The 23,884-nt window shown below is 21.1% G+C and overlaps 1 protein-coding gene across 1 annotated transcript in view; it reads left to right on the forward strand.

The window, feature by feature from the left end:
• Positions 1 to 457: 457 nt before the first annotated feature.
• The window catches only part of LOC105361458 (alpha-catulin), a 32,126-nt gene continuing 8,699 nt past the window's right edge, over positions 458 to 23,884 (forward strand). Inside the window, exons 1-3 of the mRNA XM_011498638.1 lie at positions 458 to 1,102; positions 17,934 to 18,123; positions 22,603 to 22,880. Coding sequence (XP_011496940.1) covers positions 998 to 1,102; positions 17,934 to 18,123; positions 22,603 to 22,880 — 573 coding nt within the window. The 5' untranslated portion in view covers positions 458 to 997. The remainder of the gene's footprint in view (positions 1,103 to 17,933; positions 18,124 to 22,602; positions 22,881 to 23,884) is intronic.

Genomic DNA, 23,884 nt, shown 5'->3' on the forward strand with positions numbered 1-23,884 from the left:
ATGTTTATCATATTATACATATATACAAATATAGAAATTAGAAAAGTATTTTGATGAATAATATGTTATCAACAACTTCATTTTAATTATGAAATAATTATGGTGATTTACCTTCATCTGAAAATAAATTAATCGAATATAAGTTAAATCATTTATACTTTCAATTTTCTATTTTTTTTTAATTACTAACTTTAGCCAAAATGTATATAATCTATTTTTATAAGTGATTTAAATTGAGAAAATAAAAAATAAATATAAGTCAGTTATATAATAAGAATTTTATTGGATAAAATTATTCTTTTTAAATTTAAAATTAAAATTTAGAAATCTCGCTTATGTCTAAATGTAACGATCATTTTCTTGTTTTATTACTAAAAAACTTAAATCACTACAATATCTTAATATTCGTAAAATACATTTTAATGTACACAATTTGAATGTAAGTTTCCATTTTATTAATACTTCTTATTTTTTAAATTGTTATATTTTAATTAACATTTGTAATTATATCCGCTAGATGTCAGCAATTCAAGCTCTCGAGCAAATGCGAGCCAATTTATGTTTAGCCTCAAGTTATGTGCATGTTGTATATAATGGTTTCTTTTTTTTTATTAAAAATCAACATCGTATGCGCAAACTCAATCTCATTGTAGATGTCAATATAGCGCTTTACGCTTCATAGTATAATTTATGCAGTATCGTATATATGAAATTTATAGGCAGCGAATAAAAGGAAATGCTCATGCCCAAGAAATACAGATAAAACTAACGTTCAGACACAAAGGTTCAAACGAATTTTCTTCTCTTTCTCTCACTCAGTCCTTTCCCTCTTTCTAACACTCCTCTCTTTTTCTTTCTCCCTTCTCGTAGGAAGAGGGGAGGCCTAGAAGAGAAGCGCTCTTTAACACCACACCGAAGTCTATCTAGTGAGTTCGTGTTGTGTGTGCGAGTTTGTATCGACTTTCTAGGCTTTCAAAATTGTAAAAACTTAAATATCATGGCAACAGCACCAATTGGAACTAAAACAGATTCTGTAGATCCAGCTACTCTAGACTTTAAAAGTCGTAGCATAGAGCAAGCCGTGTTACCGCTCGTATCGAAGGTAAGCGATATCAAGCCAACAAGAGAGAAGAAAGATGATACAATCATCTTCGTCTCTTTCTTTTCTCTTTGTTTCTCGTGCTTGTCTTTAAGTCTGGTGAAAAAAAGCTCACGGATTTGAACGCACATGCTTGCATGTTTCCTCCTAGAATGAAAATAAAAGTAAAATAAAATGCAATTTTACGTGCGATACCTTTTCCAATAATTAATCTTACTACAAAATGCGTGGAGTATTTTCTGTAAGTATATATATATATATACAACATAAAAGAATCTGCATAATTTTGAACTTTCGGTGATATCTGATTCAAACACCACATAATAAACAAATTCCACTCAACCATACATCCTTTTAACCGGCACACTGAAACAGCATGTAGCCTTACCTGCGCGATTAAATGTAACTGCAAACGCGCGTGCACGCATGCGTACGCGATAGAAAGCTTTATAGATTTCTTTACGTGTTTTGCATGGGCGATTATTTTGACAAGGTTGATTATATTACTATTACTATTTGTTCAATTTATTCTTTCTTGCTTATAATTGATATGCATTCCAAAAATATTTAAGGATATGATCATCACAAGAATATATATATATATATATATATATATACATATATATATATATATATATTTTTTTTTTATACTTGTGTATATATTTTGGATCGTTGAACTATCGTTATTGCTATTACAATATTTTATTTATTATTTTAAGTTTTTAAACTTTCATGAAGAAAGCTTAAACTGAGTAACGACAATTAATATATTTATACAAATTTTAATTAATATTACATAATAATAAGTAATTTGGTACATAAATTTATATTTTAGTGTAATAAAGAAATAATATAAAAATAAACATCATGTATCACGTTTAAAGGCTAAACAGAATCTATAAAAATATTATCTATATTAATCTACTTATTTGTCTCAAGGATATAATACCGATTTATAAAAATTTAGAACAATGATGCATGACAGAATCAAAATCTCTATAAATTTATTAATAATAAACATAATATTAAATCAACTTATTTGTAATGCTAATTAAAAAAATTTGAAAACAAAAGAAATCCTATCAATATAGAACTACAAATAATAATAAAATACATTGAAAAATTTAATTTATTTGATTATATTATATTTAATGTTTTTCACTGGCTTAGTAAATGAAACTAAAATTTTTAAACATGCCTTTTAAATTTACATAGAAATATCTTTTTAATATTGGAATTTTTATATTTTTATGTAATATTAATTAAATAAATAAAATCACAAAAAACTGATTTTAATCATTAGTAAATATATCAAATTTAATTCAAGTATTAATATTATAATATATCCAAATATGGTATAATTTATAAACATTTTGTATAATAAATTGAAGCAAATTCTGCGTAAAAAATATTAATCACTATATTAATAATTATTATGTTATCGATGTGAGTTTCTTAATTTTTATTTATCGATAAATTTAGTTATAAGTCTTTTAGTAGTTTCAAAAACAACTTCATGTTTAATTATATCATTAAATTAATATTAATTAATAATACTAATAGTAAAAGTAATTGTTAAAATTATGAACTTATTTTTATATAACTAATTACACTATAAAATTTATATTTTATTTAAATATTATATTTCAAATATTATTAAAAAAATTTGATTTATTTAATTCGTTTAAAAAAATATAAAAAATAATCACCGTAATAAAATTAATTTGTCATTAAAAAAATATAAGATTCGATATAAATGTTAAATTATATTCCACATTTATTATTGGATACTTAATGGATTTATTGATATTTATATATGTAATAAAAATAAAAATACTTTAATATATTTTTATTTTATTGTAATACCTATTCGTAGATATAATAATATACGTATTCCTCCATTCACAATATTATGTTCTGATTTATAATTCAATGTAACAATCTATTAATATATCACAACTACACGAACTGTATATTTACAAATAGAATTTTTCAATTATATTATTTTTGAACAAAATTACGATCTAAAATTTCATTTGAATTTTTAAACTAATTTAGTAAGGTAATAATGGAATGAAGTAGACTAAATAATAATTGTGTAGCAGATTTTTAAAAATTATATTAAAGAATTTTTAAATTATTCAAGAAAAATAGTTTTAAAAATGACAAGAAAAGCTAAGAAATTTAACTGAAATAAAATATGATATTACAAAAAGAAATAAACTGCGTAAATGACAATTATGATTAATAAAGAAGAGTATAAAAGGAAATTGTTAGAGTATAAAATTTCTTTTATATTTTATAATTAATAGAGTATATGATTTACTAAATTGTGATAAACGATTATAAATTTTCTTATTGTTATATTTATATATACTTATAAACTTGTTTTTACAAAATAATTTATATTTCAGAATATTTTATCAAGATTCAGAACTTTGAAATAACCTAATGTTGCCAAAATTCTTAAATGCACCAAAAATTTGAATAATATATTTGATTTTAAGTATTTATATAATGCATAGATATGTTTTGCTTTCATTTTTAAATGTCAAAAATGTAATCCATAATTTTTATATTCATAGTGATAGAAAAACTTATTTTTCTAAGGATAGATTAAACACGTATATGTATATTTCATTATTATATTAACTATCATTCAATATATTTAATTATTTAATATAACATATATATATATATATATATATATATATATATATAATTATTTAATATGTAAATATAACTTATTCAATTTATTTCGATGAGTATTGTAGTGAATTTCCTTTATATATATTTAATATATTAAGATATTTTCAAATAATAGAATTTAATTTTTTATTTCATATAAGTCACTAAAAATATAAAATTTTAAAGAACAAGGAAATTGAACTAAATATAAAATATTTAAATGTTATTATTAGCTAAAGAAATTAGTTAAAAAACATCATTTTATATATCTAGTTAACTAGTTAAATTCTTGTAATAGGTGGGTACTTTTTTTTAACATTTATCAGTATTTTAGGGATACTATATCTCAATTTAAAATTAAAAAATTACAAAATATAATAATACATTTAAAAAACATCCCAATTCAAGATATAGAAATAGAAAATAATCATTGTATCAAAATGATAATCTAACACTTTCTTGCTGCCAAATTTCATTATATATTAACTTTTTGTAATTTTTCTTTCTCTCTCTCTTTCTCTCTATTTAGTTATTTAAATCTTTATTTGGATTTAGTTATTTTTGATATTTGTTTTTTGTTTTTCTAATAATATTTAATGTCATAAATCTTAATAGTATCATAAAATTAAATATAAAAAGATTACAATTTATAATCATATAATAAATATACAAATTTAGATGTTATAATAATAGATGTTAATAAGTGCCTAATTGTTTACATAAGCCGTATAATAAATATAATTTTACTTAATTTTAAATTAATACTTTAAAAATAAATAAATTTATTAATTTATTATTTAAATAAATTTGTAGATTAATACTTATTGATCGAGACTGGCAAGAAAAATGAACATAATAAAGGGCGATGATTATTATTGCTGATGTATTTGTTTGATTTTTTCTGAATGAAACTTCTGTTAGAAGAAATTAATATTTAAAAAATTATATTAATGTATGAAATATAAAACGAATATAAACATTTAGTTCCACAATAAAAATTTATAAGTCTTACACTAATTTTAATTTTCTTTAAAGTTTAAAATCTATATGATTTACAAAGTAAAATAATTCAATAAATAAATATAAGCTTTGTTACAATGATAAATTCGCTAAAATATTGCAATAAGCATTTTTACTTTTTTTTCTTAAAAAATATATAAAAAATAAATTAATGTATTAAAAATAAATATGCTACTATAATTTATAAAACAAAATTTTCTACAATTAATAGCTTTTCTTTATCATGACTTATTACAACGTAAAATATAATTTGTTTTCGCTTTTTTGTAGTCTTACTACAGATATGCAACTTATTTTACGTAATCTAGTATCAGATATCCCCTTCTATACTCTGTTACAGACTAAATAAATGTGCTTTGTTGAATTTTTATATTATATAATTCATTTATATACAAGCTAAAATTTAGACAATAATTTATGAAGTAAAATTAAATAAGTAAAATAAAATTTAATAGATTTAGATTGACTATAATTAGATGCTAAGAAATTTGATAATTGACTAATATTTAAAAATTTACAAATATACTTCTAATTAGTACCTTACACATACACATTTTACAAATATGCTTCTAATTATAACTTTTCAAATATAGTTTTTACCAAAATTCTTGTAATTATAACTATATACGTAAATTTGTACAAACAATTTTATTAGATGATTTTAATATAACCATTTAATGTTTAAAGTCAGTTCTTATTAAAATTCTGGAATTCTTAAATTCTAAATGACAATTAAGTATTAAAATTGTTTGAAATTAGTCATATATTGTATTTCGGGTTTATAGGTGTAAATATACTGATGCTTATACGATTTCTTTTTCTTGTTCCATTGACAGTACATCTTATTATTTCAAATATTACTAAAAATATATAATACAATAAAATATGTTATCTATTAAAAATTAAATATTTTAAATATATTAATTTACTTCGTATATAATTATTACTTTATATGAATTTTTAAAATTAAAATTAACATTTTTATATAATTAACAATAGAAATAATAAAATAATTTCAAGCAAATTTAATGCTTTCAATTTTATATAGTTTATCAGCATTTACGAAACTAAATAAAATTAAGACTAGGAAATTGATAACTCATTATTATAAATTGATTATTAAATTTTCATAGTTACTATCGAAAGTTGACTTTCTGTTTACAAAAAATTGATATACACAAAATTTTTTAAATAAACTTCATCTTCCATCAAATTGTATTAATTTATAAATAAAATTTATAAATAAATTTTTTAGAAAAAGACAGATAAATTGATTTTTTAATTAAAACAAATACAAATAACATAAAGTATATTCATATTTTTGGATAATGCATACACAAAAGAAAAACATAATGAAAACTATTGCAAGAATAAAAGATAATTAAGTGTTAATAAACTAAACATTCATGCACTAACTTGCAATTAATTAAATATTTAAAATGTTCTTTTCATAGAATATAATATAATTTTAAAGAATATTCTGAAAAATAAATATTAATTAAATTTTTTCAACTTCATTTATGTCTAGAATTCAAACTAAACTAGATTATAATACACTAATCATAATCTACATTAATTATTTTTAAACCACGACAGATTTTTGTAACATGATTTTTATGTTATTATGAATGATTAAAAAATAACATCATGTTTCTAAAAGATCTGTTTATTAAATAAAAATAAAAATTTCAAGTAACATCAATACGATCAATAATATAAAAACTATCTTACAAAAATGATGGGATATATAATAATCTACTCAATTTATCTAATAACCACAATTTAATATTTAAAATTTTTTGTAGAATTATTTTGTCGTTTCTGTAAAAATAAATGTAGTCTGTTGACTCAATTCAAATAGAAACGCTGACATCTTAATACATTGTAAGAAATTATATCATATGCAGCTGTATATGTTTCATTATGATTGATAGAATAACTTCTATATGTTAATTAATAAAAATTTTCAAGTTCGTATTTTTAGCGTTGGAATTTTAAAGATTTAATAAACATCGTATAAAAAAAACTATGAATTTAATTTTGTCATTCAATATTAGTTATGTCTAGTGTAGTTATAATTATTATTATGATAAAGTTTTAATTTCACAAAAATTTCAAAAAGATTAATTAAATAGTTATTTTTAATAAGTGAATTTTAAATTTTCAAAACAAAAATAATTTTAGAAATTGTAATAAATACAAAAATTAAATATTCGTAATTATTAATTTCGTAAATTATTATTTTTATATTAAAATTTAAAAAATTATTTTTTATTTTAACATATTACATAAATTTACATTATTTTAATATTTTGAATAACTTAAACTATTTGAGAACATATTTGTTCCAATTGAAAATATATCATTATAATACAAAATTATTTTATATTTGAGTCAATAAGTCTAAAATAGAATTTATAAATAGTTATTTATAAAAGCTGCAAAATTATTATACAATTAATTAAATTAGAATTATTAAAATCAATACCAATAATATTAGAATAGTACATAATATTTTTCTAGAACTTCTATGTAGTTATTGAAGAATTAATTGTTTTTTTTCAAAACACTTATAATTAATAAATAAAAGTGGTCATTTTCTATAAAGTGTATATGTCATAAATTTTTTCAGATTTTCTTTCTTAATTTTTTGTTATATATACTGAATATTCTTATATATACTCATATACTTACGTTCATAAATAAAATTAATTTCTATCGTAATATTGGAATCATAAATTAAATGATGCACATTTGATAATTTTGTAAAGAAGGATACATATAAACAGAAATTTATTTCTAGTTGAGCAAGATTATTTTTTTAGAAATAGTTACATAAATATATATATATGCAATTTAAGAAATTTACTATTTAAAAACTAATTTAAAATAATAAGATTTAACTATTATGGAATAGTTTTATCCTAATTGCATAATAACATCTACTTTAAATAATAAATTTTTTCTAATTCTTAACCAAATAAGAATTGTTTGTAATTATTTCAAACAGGATAAATAATTAGAGATGCGTAATTAGAGATGTTAATATTAAGGTATTATTTAATTAAATTTCTCATTAAATACATTTTAAGACATGGTGATATAAGTAAATAAACAAATAAATAGGTACAAGTATCGATATTCACATTAATAATACAAAAATTAAATTGCAAGTTCAGTTATTTTTATCATTTCCAACACGTCTTTGGTATACTAATCAATGGAATGATTGTAAAAAATATATATAAATAAATAATATTTTTAAAAATTATTATATAAGAGCTAGAAATATTAGATATTAAACTAATTTTATTATATAACTGAATTACAATATGTTTTATTAGATGTATTTCAGTTCTGTAAAATAAACTAATATAAGAAAAATTTCATGTACATTTCATAAAATGTATTTGATAATAATGTCAAATAAAATTAAGGAGAAAATAATATAACAAAATAATTTATCGATATTTATATATTTAATATGTATTATATTATAAATGTCAGGTATAGTTATTTTGTCTTTAAAAGAAGCGTACAATCCTTTTTCCAATTCAGTTCATTTATAAATAATCATATAAAGGACGAACTATTCCTTTTTTAAATTTTGCAATTAATAAAGTATTAATCTTTCTTTATTATTTGTGTTTCAATTTTCTATTTCTCTTAAAATTACAAAAAAATGATGAATTTATTTTTTAAGTTTTAAGATTATTTTAAGTACTTAAATTAAAGTTCCAAACTTTATAAATCATAAATAAAAATATAAATACAACAATTTATAAAAAGAATGAATGTTAATGATTTTGAAAAAAATAATTTAATTTGAAAAATTATTGATTTAGAATAAATATAAAACTCATAATTTTTAAATATATATAAATATAAAAATATAATTCATATTTAATTTAATATGATAATGTATTTGTTATCTAAATATATGTTATAATAACTTTCAACAATTATTTTGATACTTAAAAGTGTATATTTTATAGAAATATATATTTAATTAGGTATTTAAAAAATCTTGAAAAGACATTTTATTATATAAAATATCTTATAGTCAAATAAATAAATTATAAAGCACTCTTTGCCTATTTTTCAAATACGTGTGATTACTTTTCTTTATTTTAGTATATAAAAATATTTAATATTACGTTATATTATTAATTCTAGGATTTCGTTTATGAAAAAATAAATTTTTCTTTCATTGATATTATTTTCCAGTAAAAAATCAAGATCATTAAAATTTGTTTCTATTTTGAATATAAAATTTGATTTATTTATGTATTATTATTTACTTATAAGAGCTAAAAAATTGATTCATAAATGTCAATGTATATTTTTATATGGATTTCCCATTTCACTTTTGATATAGTCATTTAAATAATTAATTATATATATATATATATATATATATATATTTAGAAATTCATTAATTAGGAAAATTACGTGAAATATTTATACTTAAAAATACGATGTTTATATACTTTTAAAATTCTGAAAAATTATATAGATCCAAAAAAAAACAAGAAAAAAAGTAGAGTGTATCTATATACATGTAAAGAAAATACAGGGTCCAACAATAAAAAAGAAGTGGAAATCAAGAATGAATAAGGAGTGGGAACTGACTGAACGAGTAAACGAGGGATCTGCCGAGTATTGATTATCAAGCACGAACTGAGGGTGCGCAGCGTGGTTGCTTGCTCTGCCGCATATGGACGTATAATTTAGTAAGGCAGTTTTGATTTCCATCTTTGGCCGATAATTGTGTGTTTTTAATATTTACTTACGCTCTTACATATGTAAATATGTGTATATTTAAGGAGAGAGAACAGAAAGAGAAACGGAAGTAGGCATTATTCTCTGTTTATGCAAGTAAAGTCACAAATTACAAAGAAGTGCTTTCAACATATGTGTATCAATATACATTCACGCTCATATGCTGTTCCCCATCGGTGGATAGTGTGGTGGCAACACACTCGTTGACGCTGTGTTAGCTTTTATCAGTGCCAGTAAGTGCGGCCGTATATATCGACGTGAAATATCTGTAACACCGGTTACGCTGCCAAAATTCTGTTTTGATATAACCCAAAACAAAAACTAGGTGTCACATGTCCATAATTAAAACGATCGCAGATCAAAAAATGTAAAAGTAAAAAGAAGAGATAAAATGGAAAAAAATGGATAAGAAACTCTATCAATATTTCCACTGCAGACAGAAATACGCTTCATGCGTCGCATTGAATTTTTTGAAGGATTATAAATGGTGTCCGCTGAACATGCAATACACTCTTGTACTCACCAGTCTCTATCTTTTTACTCGTCTTCCTCTAGTGCAGCAACTACCTCATTTCTTGCATAGGATCCATATATCACACAGTAAAACTGGTACGTCAAGTTAAAGCTGATATTACTTTTTCATTGTAGTTCAATAATGCAGAATAGCGGAATGATAAAAGAATGCAAGAGAAAGCAGAGAATTCCAGGCATTAAGTGATTCTATTTTATGCAATATCTTGGCTAACTAGAAGATAATAAATGGGCTATGAAAATTTAACGATTACATACTAATATATTATGTATAATACTAATATATGCTGATGTTCTTGAATCTATAGAGTTTATTGTATGATTTAAAATAAATATACATTCATTTATATTTATATATAGGCATACTTACATTCTTATGAATACTAAAAAGTTTTTGAGAGAGACAGAGAGAGAAAAAGAGGGATAAAGAGAGAGATAGAGAGAGGAAGAGAAAGAGAAAGAGAGAGAGAGAGAGAGAGATCTAGAGAGATTAGTAAATTATAATTAAAATGGAAATAGAGTAAAGTGGATTTAAGTGATCTGATTCATCACAACCGAACGTGGGAGCATATAACATTTGCCAACATGTACGAGCAAGGCATAGATGTTGATCGTCAGGTACGTTTAACTGTCATGATTTGACACAATATTAAATCAACAGCCAAAACAAAATAAACGAGCATATGTTGATACTAACGAATGATATATTATTATAGAGCCTATAAAATGCAACATTTAATTCTATCGTGATGCAACCCATATTTTTCTATTTTAACAATTTTTAAGATTATTGATAATTAAAAACGATTTACTTGCGTTGTCTTACTTAGTAATTATAATTGAGTAAATCGCTATGATTAAAACAGTTTATTTATAAAGTAAGAAATTCATTAAAAAAATATAATATAAGAAACGAAAGTTTTTAATGTTAGATAGGAAAGAACCATATAAACAATAATTTAGTTCCATAATTATTAATTTTATAGAATATACTTTTATGTTTATACCTTACAATGTATATTTAAAAAATTGGAGTATACGAAAATACATTGAAATTTTAACAAATAAAATGATTAGATATTTTTTTTATTTCTGCCCTAAAATATTTTAATAAAAATTTGTTGTTATATCATAAAAGTTGTTGATGTAGATTATATTTTTAAGTTCACTTTTACTTATAATAATAATATTTTAGAAAAATTATTAAAAAATATTTGATATTTAAATAATGAGGGATTAAAATTTTTTAAAACAGCAAAGGAAAGGACAAAAGTAAAAAATCCGATATTTTTATTAAATAAATAGCATTAATTACTATATGGTACGTATTTATTAAAATTTTAATCTAATGAATAATATACTCTATTTACTGGACTTTTGTATAAAATTTTTATTTTTATAAGAATAAAAATATATTTTCATATATCCAATATATATATATATATATATTAAAATACAAGATACGTGAGTTTTTTGAAATTATGTATTTTAGTACGTAAAAATTGATATCATAAATTAACTTTGCTTTTAGATTATTTTCAAATAAATTGCTTATACTTCTTTAAATACACTTTTTATTTTACTTGGTTTTTAAACACAGTATAATTATGCAAATATAAGATTATGGTAACTGATTAGTATATGTAAAGTAATAAATAATTTATTGACATTATGAATTTTGCCTAAGTATTTTAATAAAATATTGTTTTATTTCTTTTTTTATTCAAAGTATTAATGTTGATAAAATATTATAAGTAGTAACTAATAAAAACTTAATTTTATATATTCTAAATATATTGCATGACAATGTATAACAGAAAATTTTTTTTCATTCAAATATATATATAAATTAATATTTTTTATACAGAATTCGAGTATAGGCTTATTTTTTATGAATTAAAGATAGGAGAGTTTCGAATTTGCACATTAATTTTATTAATTAACAGTATCCAAGTAAAAGTGTTACTTCAATATCACTTCTAGAAAAAAACAGGTTGCTAATAATTGCATTTATTTGCAGACTTCTTTGCTACTATTAGCTGATTAATTTGGTACGATTAGCTGTTTTGTACATATAGTTTGTAATTCATTAGTGCATATTAGTTTTCTTTGTTTTCTCTGGCATATGTGCGTGTGTATGTGTGTGTGTGTGTGTGTGTGTGTGTGTGTGTGTGCGCGTGCGTGTGTGTGTGTGAAAGAGAGAGTGAGCGCGTGCGAAGAAGCAATTAATTTTAATATATGCTATTATAAGCTGTATTTACATGTATTAATACTACAATATTGTAAACAATAGAACTATAATTTAAATTTTTATATGTTTATAAATATTTAATCGGTAATTGTTTGTATCTTATAAAGCTTAAAATTATAATGATAAAACTACTTAGAATTTTGGACGCATATAATTATTAAAATAAGTTTTAAGATTATATTTATTTTATATGTATTTAATTAATTAAGAGATTATTTAGGGTATACTTTGATTTTTATTGTTACCAAAAGGGAGAAATATGTATAACTATTTTATAAGTAAATTCAAACATATGTAGCAATTAGCTAAAATATTACAATTAGTTAAAAATTAATCCAGGTATTCATACATATATATATATATGTTTCATTTTATCGCCAACACTTTATTTAATATAGATAAAATAAACAATCTACTTAGTAGCATTACATAGCATTACTTAGTACACATTACAGTTCATTTGCGATCATATCGTATTTTGATGGATTTTTGTTTTAAAATCTTTATATTTACTCTAAATTATTAAAACAACTCAAAAAAATATACCTTGAGAAACTTTTAAAAATATTTTTCCTATTAATTATTATTAAGTTATAATATCAAATGTTGTACAAAAATAAAATAATATAAAGGAATTTGTTTGTATGAAAGATATTAAAATTCCACAGTATTTGGTTAAAGATTACACAAATGCATTAATATTTTTTAAAAATATTTATGCAATCAAAGACTCGTATATTAATTAAAAACATGCTTTTTAGTAAGTGGAAAAGATTGAATGATAATCAGTGATAGACATAAGGAGGATATTGATTGATTGACTATAAATTTAACATATAGTGTAATTTATAAATATAAAAAGCGAATGGTATGTATTTATTAATGAAATATATATGATTGTTTCTTTAAAAATTATAGTCTTTAATAGCTTAAAACACTGTGAGATACAATAAAACAGATGAAAAATTTGAACATACAACCGAATTAATTTAGAAAGAAATTTACTAAGAATGAAAACCAAGTTTTATTCCATAAGAGAAACAATTGAAAAAATGTTATTATATTTAATGTTAGTATATTGGATGAGTTAGAAACAATGGCTATATTCAAGAAATATATGAAATCATCAAACTATAATACATACACATTATATATTAAGATTATACATGTTTTTTAATAAGTTTTAAAATAGGTTTTAGTGTAAATGAAAGCTAACATAATAAGTCAATGGAAATTTTGGTCTCTGTAAGTACTGAGTATAAAATAATTTCAAGTGGATAATAATATAACCTACAGAGTAAACTACAAAATTTTGCTGATCCTACTCAAATGAGTCATAATTTTAATTTACATGTTATATCATATTAATCCAATAAAAGTTCGATAAGTTTTATCCTTAAAAGAAAGTAATATCAAAATGATTTAAGAATACAATAAAAAACATTAAAAATTTATTAAATACAGTCGATAAATATTAAAAATATCAAATTATTAATAATTAATGTAGCAAAGTTGACTTTATTATGATACAAAAATTTAAGAATAATTAATTTTTATTAATGAAGAAATAGGTTCAAAATTTTTTATTTCTCACGCGTAACAATATTTTATTTTATAAATAATGAAAATAATCTGTCGAAGAGCTGCACAAATCAGCATATTATATCTACATCATATCTTTCTTTTTTATTTTAGCTAAAATTTTTAATATATCTTATAGAATTGTATGACATTATGACATTTATGACATTGTTTGAAATTGATTGTATTATGTACCCCGAATTTTTAAAAGTCGACTAATAAATTGTTAAATATTTATACTATTTATTTAAGTCATTTATTTAAATCTGGTATTGTAGTCCGTTATTACGCTATATTTATTGTGAATGTATTTAATGTCTATGTTTCAAGTATTATTTATTATTTTAATATATCTAATATTGCTTTAACTTTTATGTTATATTCATCAATGATAGAATTGATTATACTAAAACATTGTTAAACAAAATATTACATTTAAATGTTTGCGGTTAATAATTATTACAGATGGAATGTATTTTCAAAGCTGATAGTACTCGTTTCATTTCACTCCATCTTCTACCACCAGATCTTCAATTTATTAACAGTTCTGTACGCTAACCCTTCTCCGATGTTCCAATATAACTTTGATCTAATGCTCTTCAAGTGTCCATTAAGTGTATGGTATATAAGCTTGTAAAATTTATTAATTTTTTACAGATTTGTATTAATGATGTGTATAGGTGATATAGTAAGTTCAAGCCCACAATGAATATTTATAACATTTACTGTATTACAAGCTACTAAATTGCATGCTTTATGCAGTGTTCTCATCATATCCACATAATGCTGTAGGGAGTGCATGATGGAGCGAGATTCAGTTTTGTGTGTATCTAAATTTTAAGAGGTAACTAGAAAAGTAGATTAGTCTTCTTATCGCAGACTACTTTTATACTACAAGTTGTGTAAAAATGTTGTGGATGAAAAGAGAGGAAAACTATATACGAAGCGTTAGATCAAGGAAAATTGGTATAAGAAAGTGCAAAGCTCAGCAGCAAAGGTTGATTAGATATAAGTAATAATAGTCAATACTACGAGTTTTTGAGGAATAAGGCTACCTATTATTACACAAATTAAATTATAATATTTTGTATATACCATGGATCGTGGAATAGCTATTGTAAATTATTGAAGAAATAATCAAAATATTTATTTAAATAATATATGTTAATGTCTAAAAATCTATTATATAGATAACTTTTTCTATTGATTCAACTCAAAATTCAAAAGAACATGGCTGCTATTTAAAAAAATTGAATTATTGAATCATAAATACAGTTTGCGTAGTATAATAAATATGCAATAAAAATGTTATATATAAGTAGATAGATAAATATATATACTATAGTATTTAAAAAATGTATTAACTTTTCATGTAGCCTCTATTTTTATCTTTCTTTCAAACTACACCCTTTTTTTACGCACAATAACTTTTTTTTCTTCTATTTTTAAAATACATTTGGCCTACTTACTGTATTTTTCATTCAATTTTAAATCATCCTTCCTTTTCCTTTTTTTCTTTTACTATGAAATTAAAATTTAAAGAGTGAAGTAAAATAAAGTTTCCTTTATAATTAATTATATACATAATATAGAATAATATTATCAAATAAGTATATATATAATTATATTAAGCAATATTTGAAAATGAATTTGTATTAAATCAAATTGTGAATATTTTATTTTTTAAAAACTTCATTACATTTATTTATAAATAATTTATGTTGAATTTTTCATATTTATTAAGAAATGAAAAATAAAATATCATAGCATTAAAATTAAAATAATAATATAATAAATTATATATAAATAAATTAATAAAATAAAATTATAATTTAATTGTACTAATAAAATTGTACAATTAATATACAAATAATATAATGTGTATGGCAGACAATGTGACAATGCTTAAGATAAAAAACAAGTATGTTATAATCTATAAGTATTTTTATAAAAATGTTTATTCAATAGGTATAATGTGGAATTTAAAAAAGTGACATCAAAATATCGACATTTTAATTGTAAGAAAAATTCTAGTTTTTAAAATAAAAAATATTCATTAACAGTAATATTAAGTTTCTATAAATTATGATATTTTGATTTTTGTTATACTAAAGAAATTAATACTATAAACCTGGTGGTTAAAATAATTAAGTGCTGATAATAAAATAATTAAGCTGTCTATATAAAAATTACTGCACGAAATGTTTTTTATTTATTACCCATGAAAAATGTGTTAAAATTTTCAAAATTATTGTATATTAAGTTATTCTATATTAGATATATATATAATAATTCATGAGACACTATATTAGACTAAGTTATTCTATATTAGATATATATATAATAATTCATGAGACATTTACTAAACCAAATTTTAATTGAATAATTTAATTATTATATACATAGTAATTTAGCAAAACATTAATGTCAATGATTGCTTAAATTCTAATTCGTAAAAAATTTATTTTTAATAATTCTGTATTTAATAAACTTAATTACATAAATAAACTTTGAAAGAATTATGAAATTATAAGAAAAATAATTTAATTTTATTACAAATAAATTTAAATCTATTTGGCCAATATTTTGAGCAAACTCTTTTTTAAACAGTTTAATAAAAAGAGAATACAGAATTATGAAAATATTTTAGTTAAAACTTAATTTTTATATGGTATAAGCTCTAATTTATCTGATTAAAACAATGTATTTAAATTTTTCTTTTGAATATTAAAAATGTATTAGTCAAAATAAATAAAATAATAGGTGAATTAATTAATGACCACATTGTTACAAAAATTTATTAATAAGGATCTGTAAATCACTTTTTAATACTGTGCTGTAATTAAAGTATTAAAAGTAAAGTTTTAATAAACTGCTTCATTTATTAATAATATTATTTCAATATACATTAAATATAAAACTTTCTTTATATCAACCATAAAAATTATAATAAACTTTGCAATACAACATAAAGGACTGAATTTCTTATATTTTTTCCTAATTTTAGTTTTCATTTGGATATTCAATAGACAGAATTACGAATAAAAACTATAGTTATAAAGAATAGATTTTGAATACAGAGAATGGTCGCTTATTTATGTCTTTACGACACTAATAAGTCGAAAATGTGTGGGTCCAAAAGCTACGCATTTAATGGCCAATTTAAAATTATGAATACATCATAATTTATTAAATAAATTTATAATTTTTTATATACTGGGAAAATACGAGTTTTTATTTGTAAAATATAAAATGTAAACTGATTATGCTGTAGTCATAATGTTAAATTGTAATCATAATGTCAAATATTAATTCCTCCAATGCTTCATCGGTAGATCTAAGAAAGTTAATCAAGAAACTTAAAACTTTGTATAATATTTTATTATAATAGTTAAAAAATCAATTAGTAAATTTACAATTTTGGTTGATTCATTTTTAAAAGTTTATACAATAATTATTATATCAATAATAATTATGTCAATAATGTTTATATAAAAACTGTTATTTTATCTTTTAAAATTTATTATAATAATTCAATAATACTAGTAAGTTGTGGTTATTTAATAGAATGAAAATACCAATAGAATGATGATACCATTTTATTATTAATTACTCAAACTTTATGACAATTTCAGAAGGATAAATTTTAATATATATACTTACATTAGTTTTTATCTTTTAAAGTAAAGTTAATTCATAATATAAATCAATTATAAATTAAGAAATATTTAATGAACGAAATATATTTATAAATAAAATAATGTTTTTTAATGCAATATAGTTTAAATAGAGTAATATGATTTGAAATACATACTTCTAATAATTAAGAATTTAAATCATATCTATTTTAAACTATATATTACATCTCATTGATATTAAATTAAATTAAATTAAATTTTTCTTTTATTTTTATATAATATGAAAAATATAGTAAATAAAACAATCATTCGACTTAGAGTATATAGAATGCTTTGCTCGCAGATTTCGAAATTGGTCTCACATAGAGACAGGCCGTTCCGTTCCAAAAGGAATCCCGGAGTGTTAGCTCGAGTTGGTCAGGGTGTAAATCTTGCTGTCGAGAGGTTTGTAACCGTCGCCGAAACCATAGCTGACGACAATCTTGAAGTCAAACAAGCTATGTACGAGGCATGCAAAGAGGCAAGAATCGCTGGTAAGTGAAAATAATTAATCCATTTTTAATTTAAGATCAAAAGCAAATATTTCAAACTCCAATCATGGTAAAATTTTATTTGTAAATCTTTTAGACAAGAAATTATGAAAAACGAATAAATAGTTTCATTAAATTTAATTTTTTGATTATATGAAAAGTTTACAAAATTAGCATAACATTTTTTTTAAACATTCCAATCGATTATTTTAATAATACCAATTTGATGTATTAATTTGTTCATTCTTTTAAAAATGGAAGTATGTGTATAGTTAAACAATATTTATGTACTTCTTTTAAATAGAAATTTTTACAAAATTAATTTTAAGTATATTGCATAGTTTTTATAATAATTCAATTAATATTGAAATACCAATAGTTTTTATTTTACGAAAATTAAAGTACTTACACATATTGAAGTTTAAAGCATCTAATGAACGGATGAAATTACAAACACGTCAAGTTTTAAACAACATTATTCCAAGATTTTTTCAGTCCTTTGTGAAAAAAAACAATATGATATTTTTCGTATTTAAGAATATGAAATTCAGATGAGATATAATATTAAAATAATCTGGATGTTAATATAAGAGCAAACACACAAAAGACATTATAATAGATCCAGGTATGCGTATAATAACTCAAGTGAGAAACAACTAACTAGAGGATATTTGAATATAGATTGGAGGAACTAGTTTAAAGTTTTTGCAGAGATTTGCGTAAAATTAGCTTGATTAGAATTCTTAATTGAAATATTTATTTTAAAATAATTAGATTTTCAATTTAGAATAATAAGATATTACTGAATTAAATAAAAATATTATATTTACTTACAATTATAATTGATATTTATATTCTTAGAACTAATTGGTAATTAAGTCAGAAATAAAAATCTAAAACAAAGATTTAAAAATTCTTTTACGATCTACATGTTTTTCTATCTGTTTATATTGGTGATCACACATTACATATTTGAGAAAAATTTAATATATACATTCCTTACATTAGTGTGATCATATATATGACATTCAATCTCTGAAGACACATTGAAAAATACACTTATGAAAAGTAAGGAAAAATACATACGACAACAAGAAAACAGTATTGTGATGCTGTTAATGATAGGGCAGAATTGCAAAATTGAAAACCGGATAGAATAAAAATACAAACATTGGACTCGATGCAAATGCCTTCTCTATGTAATCGTCATGCGCATCGACACGTACAACTGTTCCGAAGAGATTAATCATTCCTGTTTCTTCTTGCGACATTGGTTTTTTATTATTATCTATATAATTATTTGTTGATCTATGAATATATTTTCTATCTGTTTTAATATATGTTCATTATATTCATTTTAATAATTTTTGCAAATATTTTCTCTTGCAATATCACATTTATATGGGCGTGTGCGTATTTTATTATACATACGCACAATACACAATATTCTACACACAATATGTGTATATTTGTCTATTTAATATTATATTCTTGTATATACATTAAATTATTCGCACAAATATATATGAATACATTATATTAAACACATGCGACAGACTTGTGATCTGTAGCGTTTACTGGTAATTTAAATTGCAATTAGGTCAAAGCATTACCGAACTAATATCAAATATTAGTACTCAACAAAAAAAAAAAATAAAAAAAAATAAAGATATTACTAAACACAAGAAATATATTTTATTTTTGGTTCACCTGTAACATTCACTTATTGGGTTATTATAAATCAACTGTGTATAATGTACTGGACAAGAAAATTATAAAAAAAATTATTCTTATATTTACTAACTATCATCTTATATTTATTTTAAAAATCAACGAAAATATATAGAATAAAGGTATCTTTTATTCTGTATAATATGTTTATTAACTAATGCAAAATAAAGTAGAAAATCTATTAAATAAATCTTTGCATATATAAATTATAGAATGTCTATTACATCGTAAAATGCATTTCATCATATAGTTCTGAGTTATCTGACTAATTACTTAATGTCTTATTATAATAAGATTTTATTGAGACATAACAAATATGGACGAAATTACATAAAATCGCCCTTCAAACATCTATTTGGACTAGAATACAGAATACCTATATTAAATTCTAATTAATTTATAAATTTGATAAACAAAATTTAAAAATTAAAAAAAATTTATTTTAGTTTATATTTACTTATTCATCAATCGTTGATATAATTTATTATTTATCAATGAATATCTTGGTTATAAACGTTTAATTTGATATTTTATTTCAACAATATTTCAAACAGCTTTAAATAACTTTTAAAAACTTAAAAAATATACTGGTAAATCTATAATATGTCATATTTTATATTAATTCTCAGTAGCTGCAGGCATAGATTCTTTAATTATTAAACCGATCATTTGTTTTTATTATAAACGTCTATATATTTATAAAACCATTATATACATATACCTATATAATAAAAACATTATAGAACACTTTTAGCTTTTTCTATGTTTTGCGATTAAACCAGGTTAATTTATAAAAGTTTTCTATGCAGTTATACAATTAAAAGTAAAATATTTTATTTTATTCAGAAATTAACACAAACTATTTTCATGAATGATTTTTTAGCCAAAGCTTTACATATTTTATACATATTTTCAAAATTACATAATTATATTAAAAATTATGAATATTTATAATTTATTGAAAATTAACATTTCTTAAGTAACAATACTTCTTGTAAAAGTAATTATATAATTCATTGAATCCACTATATTTATAAAAATAACACAAGTTCTATAAATAGCTATCAATATGTTTTCTCAGTTTTCTTATTTATACTTTATTCAATTTCTAGTCTTATAAATTTTATGATTTTAAATTCTTAATGTAGAAATATGAATGTAACACAGAAAAATCTTTTATTTGACACATTTAGATCTCAATAGTACACAATTAAATAATTTATATAAATAATTAAGCTATTTATAATACATATTCATTGATTTAAGTAAATCTTACATATAACAAATATATTCATAAATTTGGTTAAATAATATATAATCACTATAAAATAATATATAATTTAATTTAAAATAATAAATAATTTGAATAATCAGCACTTTTTAAATTATTTAAAATAGGAAAACTGAGTATTATTCTTTTTAAGTGTAAACAACTATTTAGAAGCAATAAAAAATTAAATTATGGTCATCGTACATTTTATAAAGAAATACTCGATATAAAGATAAAGTACATTATTTTAAAGAATGATTAAAACAAAAAGTATTTAAATATAATATATAGTATTATTAAACTCTTTAAGTTCTTTCCTTTTTCAGTAAATCCATTTAATATAACATCTAATAGTAATATAATATTAAATATCATCTGCACTAGACGTCTGCACTAGACTTCACAAAAAATCGTTATTTCGAATTATTAGGTTTCCAATAATTTTAGTTTATATTTTTCATTTTCAATAATATAAATATACTACAAAATATATATGCACAATGGACTTACATACAAAAAGCTATTGAACTAAAAAATTATATAAGAAAAATTAATAAAATTTATTTGTTTCTATTATTCTAGTTTTGTAAGAAATAAATAGTTAAAAGTTTTAATTTGTTACATTATTTGAACTTATTTAAATTTGAAACTATGTTTGACTAATTTTGAATCTATAATATAAAACTGTTTAAAATTGGGTTGAATCAATATAAATGTAAATAAAAATAATAGCTAACTAACATATTGTGAATTTCTCGTGTTAGTTTAATAACTTGAGTACAAACTGTAATAATGGCAGTAGCAGAAAGTATGAGTGCAAATTTTTAACTCTGTTATTTTTATGTATGTTTGGCTCATACCTAGGAATAATTGTATCCAAAGTAAATTATTAGTAGTCTGTTTTAATAAAAATTAAATCTATATTTACAATAATTTACTTCTGCCTTCTTCATAGCGGATGCTTTATCGATAGCATATTGTATAACAAGAAAAATATAAAAATAATCAATAACCATCAAATTTACAAATAATATATCTAAATAATATCATATATCTAAATAAGAATGTAATCTAAAAAAAGAATCTAAAGAATGTATATCTAAATAAAGAATCTAAATCTAATAAAGTATCTAAATAAGAATGAAAATACAATATTTTGTTATTTATATTTAGATTTACATTCTATTAGATAACTTTATATTCTATTAGATAATTTTTAATATTCCTTATCATATAGAATAAATTTTTAAATTAATTTCATTTTCAAAAATGGTTACTTAATTCTTCTTGTAACACTTTTATACAACATTTTCGTTTTATGAAATTTAATGAGGTGATTAATAAAAGTTGTGCATAAAATATAAAATTATTTAAAGAAATTTAAAGACCTTGTTTATTTTATTTATTACTAGCTAATGTTAATGCTTCATTGATTAAATTTATAATGTAAATTTAATAATTTATGTCTATTAACTTTTTAGGATCAACCATTGAAAAACTATGTGAATGCGCAATAGAAGAAAGCCTAACAGATAGAGAGGCAGTAATGCGAGCTGCTAAATGTCTTTTAGGTTCGATAACACGGGTACTTTTACTTGCCGATATAACTGTTGTTAAACAATTGCTGACGGCTAAGGATAAGGTAGCACGTAGTCTTGGGCGTCTTGAAAGCGTATCTAATTTTACGGAATTTGTCAAAGCCTTCAGCCAATTTGGTGCCGAAATGGTAGAATTAGCTCATATGACAGGTGATCGACAAGTAAGTAATAATTATTTATTATCATTTATTTATACTTCGAGCCATCAGTTAATCAAATAATGTTTTTACTTTAAACATACTTTATATATCAAAATTTAATATTGGTTTTTAACTATAAAAAAATTTTTCTAAATTTTTAAATTTAATTCGTACACCAAATAAATTTTAATTTAAATAAAGAGTACTACTGTTTTTTATTTATTAATAAATTATATTATTTTATAGAATAATAAATGTATCCTAAATTTTGTTCACAATCACTCAAAAAAATTAGTTTAAAATTTAGTATTTAAATTTTAAACTAAAACGCCTAATAAAACAAAGTTATAAGAATTTAATAATAATATTAATTTATGGTAACCGAATTCATATTGAATTAACATTCTCGATTACATTTATTACACAGAAATACATGCTAAAAATGAAAGTATAATGTACCTGTAGTAGATACTGCATTCGCACAAATGGCATTAAAAATGAACTAGAATTGTAAAATAACAAAATGAATATAAACGAAAAAAATTATTATTTCTTAATTACGGTTTTCATAATAAATAAACTTCTAATTCTCGCTCTCTCTCATTCTCTTTCCATTAATAACTAAACATTTTATTTCGCAACATAAATGCCTTTCTCCTGGCACTCTCTCTCTCTCTTTCACATATTTTAAGTTCTTTAGATTTAATCATATTTTTTTTAATCAAATGGCTAATTCAATCGTTTTTAATATCTCATATATCACATATTTTATTATTTATTTTTTATTTAATTGTCATATGTTGTTATTCACCGTATAATGAATTTTTGCGATGGTACTATTATAATGTAGAGAATATTATTCTAAACGCTAAAAATAAATTTTTATTACGACATGTAACATGTAAAATAAAAAATCTCTTGATTAACAGCAAAAAGTTTGTATACAAAATTGATTTTATTCTTTAGCATAGTATAGCGAATTATATATTTCTTACAATCATTTCCAAACATTTTGGTTTTATTTG

Source organism: Ceratosolen solmsi, unplaced genomic scaffold (genome assembly GCF_000503995.2).
Source record: "Ceratosolen solmsi marchali unplaced genomic scaffold, CerSol_1.0 scaffold30, whole genome shotgun sequence".
Lineage (NCBI taxonomy): Eukaryota > Metazoa > Arthropoda > Insecta > Hymenoptera > Agaonidae > Ceratosolen > Ceratosolen solmsi.